At 44.0% G+C, this 7500-nt stretch overlaps 1 protein-coding gene across 6 annotated transcripts in view; it reads right to left on the bottom strand.

The window, feature by feature from the left end:
* LOC126983511 (F-box/WD repeat-containing protein sel-10-like) overlaps window positions 1–7500 on the bottom strand; it is a 16340-nt gene that overhangs the window by 1743 nt on the left and 7097 nt on the right. For all 6 annotated transcript variants that reach the window (XM_050836261.1, XM_050836265.1, XM_050836263.1 and 3 more), the window contains exons 4-6: window positions 7303–7416; window positions 5643–5775; window positions 1077–1231 (exon numbers count right to left, since the gene is read on the bottom strand). In XM_050836261.1, coding sequence (XP_050692218.1) covers window positions 1077–1231; window positions 5643–5775; window positions 7303–7416 — 402 coding nt within the window. The remainder of the gene's footprint in view (window positions 1–1076; window positions 1232–5642; window positions 5776–7302; window positions 7417–7500) is intronic.

Here is a 7500-nt window from a genome sequence, read left to right as displayed (position 1 = left end):
CACACTATTCACCTCCAGTCATCCTCATCACCAGTCATCACCAGTCATCACCACACTACTCACCTCCAGTCATCCTCATCACCAGTCATCACCAGTCATCACCACACTACTCACCTCCAGTCATCCTCATCACCAGTCATCACCAGTCATCACCACACTATTCACCTCCAGTCATCCTCATCACCAGTCATCACCAGTCATCACCACACTACTCACCTCCAGTCATTCTCATCACCAGTCATCACCAGTCATCATCACACTACTCACCTCCAGTCATCCTCATCACCAGTCATCACCAGTCATCACCACACTATTCACCTCCACTCATCAGTATGCATCTCGATTCACAACCAGTCATCACCACACTACTCACCTCCAGTCATCCTCATCACCAGTCATCACCAGTCATCACCACACTATTCACCTCCAGTCATCCTCATCACCAGTCATCACCAGTCATCACCACACTACTCACCTCCAGTCATCCTCATCACCAGTCATCACCAGTCATCACCACACCACTCACCTCCAGTCATCCTCATCACCAGTCATCACCAGTCATCACCACACTACTCACCTCCAGTCATCCTCATCACCAGTCATCACCAGTCATCACCACACTACTCACCTCCAGTCATCCTCATCACCAGTCATCACCAGTCATCACCACACTATTCACCTCCAGTCATCCTCATCACCAGTCATCACCAGTCATCACCACACTACTCACCTCCAGTCATCCTCATCACCAGTCATCACCAGTCATCATCACACTACTCACCTCCAGTCATCCTCATCACCAGTCATCACCAGTCATCACCACACTACTCACCTCCAGTCATCCTCATCACCAGTCATCACCAGTCATCACCACACTACTCACCTCCAGTCATCCTCATCACCAGTCATCACCAGTCATCATCACACTACTCACCTCCAGTCATCCTCATCACCAGTCATCACCAGTCATCACCACACTATTCACCTCCACTCATCAGTATGCATCTCGATTCACAACCAGTCATCACCACACTACTCACCTCCAGTCATCCTCATCACCAGTCATCACCACTCACCTTCAGCTCCCCCTTGACCTGGAATGACCCCCGCTTGTTGTCCCGCACCACCAGGCTCATCCCCGCGGCGTCGGCACTCACCAGCCACTCCCCCTCCACGACCATCGGCGCGCGGCCCTCCACCGTCCCGACCACCGATGATTTGTTCGACTCCTCTGTGTGGGCGAGGAGAAGGAAGAGGTTGAGGAGGAGGAGGAGGAGGAGGAGGAGGAGGGGGTGATGACGACGAGGAAGAGGAGGAGAATAAAAAGGTGATGATGGAGGATAAATATGTGGGGAAGAAAGGGGAAAAGAAGAGGAAGAAGAGGGAAAACATGCAAACATGGACTAGCAGGCAGCAGAAAGTCTGTTGGCCCATTACTAGGCTGCCTGCTTTCAGTGATTTAATCAATCCGTTTGCCATAGGAGTGGCTTGCAGGGAAGGATTAAAGCACTTGTGTACCGAAGAAAAAGAGGAGGAGGAGGAGGAGGAGGAAGAGGAATGGTTGGAAGAGAAGGATGAGTAGAGGAGGTTGGTTGAAGGAGGAGGAGGAGGAGGAGGAGGAGGAAAGGATGATGATGAAGAGGAGGACGTAAAAGAGGAAAAGAAAGAGATAAAGGAGATCATAAGAGGTGGAAATGCGAGGTGGAAGGAGGAGAGGGAGAGGGAGAGGAGGACGAGGAGACAGAGACGTAAGAGAAAAGAGGAGGAAGTAAAGGAGGTAGGGAAAGATATAAATTGAAGGGTGATCAACGGATGGCTACCTGGGAACACCTGTGGACACCTGGGAGGGTCGTCTGTTGCTCACTAGACAAGGACACTGACCACACCATCTCACCTTTCACAATCAGGTTATGCCGCTCCACTCAGTCATAATTTCAACTCCACTCAGTCATATTTCAACTCCACTCAGAACTATTTCAACTCCACAGCTATATTTCAACTCCACACAGACAAATTGCAACTCCACTCAGCCATATTTCAACTCCACTCAGGCATATTTCAACTCCACTCAGTCATATTTCAACTCCACTCAGGCATATTTCAACTCCACTCAGGCATATTTCAACTACACTCAGTCATATTTCAACTCCACTCAGTCATATTTCAACTCCACCCAGCCATATTTCAACTCCATTCAGCCATATTTCAACTCCACTCAGCCATATTCAACTCCACTCAGCCATATTTCAACTCCACTCAGCCATATTCAACTCCACTCAGCCATATTTCAACTCCACTCAGCCATATTTCAACTCCACTCAGCCATATTTCAACTCCACTCAGTCATATTTCAACTCCACTCAGTCATATTTCAACTCCACTCAGTCATATTTCAACTCCACTCAGTCATATTTCAACTCCACTCAGTCATATTTCAACTCCACTCAGCCATATTTCAACTCCACTCAGTCATATTTCAACTCCACTCAGTCATATTTCAACTCCACTCAGTCATATTTCAACTCCACTCAGCCATATTTCAACTCCATTCAGCCATATTTCAACTCCACCCAGCCATATTTCAACTCCACTCAGCCATATTTCAACTCCACTCAGCCATATTTCAACTCCACTCAGCCATATTTCAACTCCACTCAGCCATATTTCAACTCCACTCAGCCATATTTCAACTCCACTCAGCCATATTTCAACTCCACCCAGCCATATTTCAACTCCACTCAGCCATATTTCAACTCCACTCAGTCATATTTCAACTCCACTCAGGCATATTTCAACTACACTCAGTCATATTTCAACTCCACTCAGGCATATTTCAACTCCACTCAGTCATATTTCAACTCCACTCAGTCATATTTCAACTCCACTCAGTCATATTTCAACTCCACTCAGCCATATTTCAACTCCACTCAGCCATATTTCAACTCCACTCAGTCATATTTCAACTCCACTCAGTCATATTTCAATTCCACTCAGCCATATTTCAACTCCACCCAGCCATATTTCAACTCCACTCAGTCATATTTCAACTCCACTCAGTCATATTTCAACTCCACTCAGACACATTTCAACTCCACTCAGCCATATTTCAACTCCACTCACCCATATTTCAACTCCACACAGCCATATTTCAACTCCACTCACCCATATTTCAACTCCACACAGCCATATTTCAACTCCACTCACCCATATTTCAACTCCACACAGCCATATTTCAACTCCAATCAGCCACATTTCAACTCCACTCACCCATATCTCAACTCCACTCAGCCATATTTCAACTCCACTCAGCCATAATTCAACTCCACTCAGCCATATTTCAACTTCACACCGCCATATTTCAACTCCACTCAGCCATAATTCAACTCCACTCAGCTATATTTCAACTCCACACAGCCATATTTCAACTCCACTCAGCCATAATTCAACTCCACTCAGCTATATTTCACCTCCACACAGCCATATTTCAACTCCACTCAGCCATAATTCAACTCCACTCAGCAATCCTCTAACGTACTGAGCTATCATACGATTTCTTGGAGACTTTTTCTCTTCTTGAGTTTTTAGGTTCTCAGCCATTCTTCACTCCGCTCAGCCATCCTAAAGCCCACTCAGACAGTCCACAACCCACTCATTCATTCCTAACCCACTCATTCATTCCACAACCCACTCATGCATTCCACAATCCACTCATTCATTCCTAACCCACTCAGATATCCCACAACACATTCATTCCTAACCCACTCAGACATTTCACAACCCACTCATTCATTCCTAACCCACTCAGACGTTCCAACCCACTCATTCATTCCTAACCCACTCAGACATTCCACAACCCACTCATTCATTCCTAACCCACTCATTCATTCCACATCCCACTCATTCATTCCACAACCCACTGATTCATTCCTAACCAATTCATTCATTCCACAACCCACTCATTCATTCCACAACCCACTCATTCATTCCTAACCAACTCAGACATTCCACAATCCACTCATTCATTCCTAACCCACTCATTCATTCCTAACCCACTCAGACATTCCACAACCCACTCATTCATTCCACAACCCACTCAGACATTCCACAACCCACTCATTCATTCCTAACCCACTCAGACATTCCACAACCCACTCATTCATTCCTAACCCACTCTAACATTCCACAACCCACTCATTCATTCCTAACCCACTCAGACATTCCACAATCCACTCATTCATTCCTAACCCACTCATTCATTCCACAACCCACTCATTCATTCCTAACCCACTCAGACATTCCACAACCCACTCATTCATTCCTAACCCACTCAGACATTCCACAACCCACTCATTTATTCCTAACCCACTCATTCAATCCACAACTCACTCATTCATCCCTAACCCACTCTGACATTCCACAACCCACTCAGTCATTCCTAACCCACTCATTCATTCCACAACCCACCCATTCATTTCTAACCCACTCATTCATTCCACAACCCACTCAGTCATTCCTAACCCACTCATTCATTCCACAACCCACCCATTCATTTCTAACCCACTCATTCAATCCACAACCCACTCAGTCATTCCTAACCCACTCATTCATTCCACAACCCACCCATTCATTTCTAACCCACTCATTCATTCCACAACCCACCCATTCATTTCTAACCCACTCATTCATTCCACAACCCACTCAGTCATTCCTAACCCACTCATTCATTCCACAACCCACTCATTAATTCCTAACCCACTCAGATATTTCACAACCCACTCATTCATTCCTAACCTACTCATTCATTCCTAACCCACTCAGACATTCCACAACCCACTCATTCATTCCTAACCCACTCATTCATTCCACAACCCACTCATTCATCCCACAACCCACTCATTCATCCCACAACACACTCATTCACCCACAACCCACTCCTGCATTCCACAACCCACTCATCAACTCACAGCTCACGCATTTTTTTTCTATTTTGCTCTATTTTCTATTATTTTTTTTTATAGGAGCAGTGTTTACCGAGATTTGTTCTTTCTTTTTTCTTTTTAGGTGTTGCCTGTAACGCCGGTAGACTTTCTTGAGAGGCCTTCCTGACGACCCCGACCAGTTAGTTGCGCAGGCGAATTTTATTTATAGTGGCTGCCGTGCCTTTGAGCTGCTTCCTTTACAGCAGCGAAAAACTTGGAGAACCTACATCCCATTCAGCAATTCTAAAGCCCACTCATGAATGACAAACAAGTGGAATAAACTACCAGAAAGTGTCGCCCGCAGCCCTTACGTCAACACCTTTAAAAACAGATGACAACTTTGAGAGAGAGATGCACAGAGAAGAGGCAGCCTTATGAGTCGTTACTTCCCTGCCTAAACTCAAACATCATCTTCATCATCATCATCATATTTTTCGTCCATATTCCCAGTTTTTCTTACGATATTAGACTTTTTAACATTAGTACAAAAAAGCGCCTGTTGAAAAAAAAAAGCTTGAAGTAAACAAATCAAACACACTCCTCCCTCTTTTGATATCCTGTTGGTTATGAGGACAAACAACAACAGTCTCCCTTAAGGTAAACAAACCCCCCAGCATACCCAGTCACCCGCTATTCCACTCCTTCACCTCCCCCCATACTCACCGAACAGCTGGTATATGGTGATGCCTCTGTCCCTAACGGTGTAAAGCAAGGAGTCCTGAGCGTGCACACCCCAGACCTCCTCCATCAGTGAATGTGTGGCCTTAACCCGACCGTCCACGTCATACAGTCGAACCTGGGGGTGCATAGGGTGTGAGGGGGTGGTGGTGATGTAGGGTGATGGTGGGGTTGGTGATGGTGGTGAGGGATGGCGATGGTGGTGGTGATGTGTGGTGAGGCGGGGAGGAGGTGGTGGTGATAGTAGTGGTGTAGTAGCAGTGGTGATGATGTAGTGGTGGGGTTGGTGGTGAATGGATGTGATGGTGGTGGTAGTGGTGAAGAGAGGAGAAGAAGAAGAAGAAGAAGAAGAAGAAGAAGAAGATAAAGAAGAAGAAGAAGAAAAAGAAGAAGTAGAAGAAGAAGAAGAAAGAAGAACACAAGAAGAAGAAAAAGAAGAAAGAAGAACACAGAAGAAGAAGAAGAAGAAGAAAATGAAGAAGAAAAACGAGAACACAGAAGAAGAAAAAAAAGAAGAAGAAGAAGAAGAAAAAAAGCACACAGAAAAAGAAAATGAAGAAAGAAGAATGAAGAAGAAGAAAAAGAAGAAAATTAAGAATAAAAACAAGAACACAGAAGAAGAAGAAGAAGAAGAAGAAGAAGAAGAAGAAGAAGAAGAAGAAGAAGAAGAAGAAGAAGAAGAAGAAGAAGAAAAAGAAGAAGAAGAAGAAGAAGAAGAAGAAGAAGAAGAAGAAGAAGAAGAAGAAGAAGAAGAAGAAGAAGAAGAAGAAGAAGAAGAAGAAGAAGAAGAAGAAGAAGAAGAAGAAGAAAAACAAAAACACAGAAGAAGAAGAAAAAGAAGAAGGAGGAGAAGAAGAAGAAGAAAAGAAGAAAATTAAGAAGAAAAACAAAAACACAGAAGAAGAAGAAAGAAGAAGAAGAAGAAGAAGAAGATTAAGAAGAAAAACAAGAACACAGAAGAAGAAAAAGAAGAAGGAGAAGAAGAAGAAGAAGAAAATGAAGAATAAAGACTAGAACACGTACAGAAGCAAAAAGAAAAAGAAGAAGAAGAAGAAGAAGAAGAAGAAAACAAGCACACAGAAGAAGAAAAAGAAGAAAGAAGAAGAAGAAGAAGAAAGAAGAACACAGAAGAAGAAAAAGAAGAAAACAAGAACATAGAAGAAGAAGAAGAAGAAGAAGAAGAAGAAGAAAAACAAGAACACAATAAAAGAAGAAGAAGAAGAAAATTAAGAATGAAAACAAGAACACAGAAGAAGAAAAGAAGAAGAAGAAGAAGAAGAAGAAGAAGAAGAAGAAGAAGAAAATGAAGAATAAAAACAAGAACACAGAAGAAGAAGAAGAAGAAGATTAAGAATAAAAATAAGAACACAGAAGAAGAAGAAGAAAATGAAGAATAAAAACAAGAACACAATAGAAGAAGAAGAAGAAGAAGAAGAAGAAGAAGAAAAACAAGAACACAGAAGAAGAACAAGAACACGAACAAGAAGTAGAGACACCCCCCCATCCCCCCCGCACACACACACACACACACACACACACACACACACACACACACACACACACACACACACACACAGAACACCCACACCTTCCTTCACACACACACACACACACACACACACACCCTACCACTCCCCATACTCACTTCTCCCTTGTCATCCCCAGCAAACACATGGATGCCGTTGGTTGCCATCTTCCTGACGGCCTCCTCGTGGGCGGGGGGCGTGGCGCGCTGGGTCATGGTGGCCGCGTCCCAGACCTACAGGCAAGATAATGGTAAAGGTTATTATTATTAGTATTGTTGTTATCATTGTTGTTGTTGCTGTTGTTGTTGTTGTTGGTG

This window comes from Eriocheir sinensis, chromosome 54 (assembly GCF_024679095.1).
Source record: "Eriocheir sinensis breed Jianghai 21 chromosome 54, ASM2467909v1, whole genome shotgun sequence".
Classification (NCBI taxonomy): Eukaryota; Metazoa; Arthropoda; class Malacostraca; order Decapoda; family Varunidae; genus Eriocheir; species Eriocheir sinensis.
This window is presented reverse-complemented; position numbering and strand designations above follow the sequence as displayed.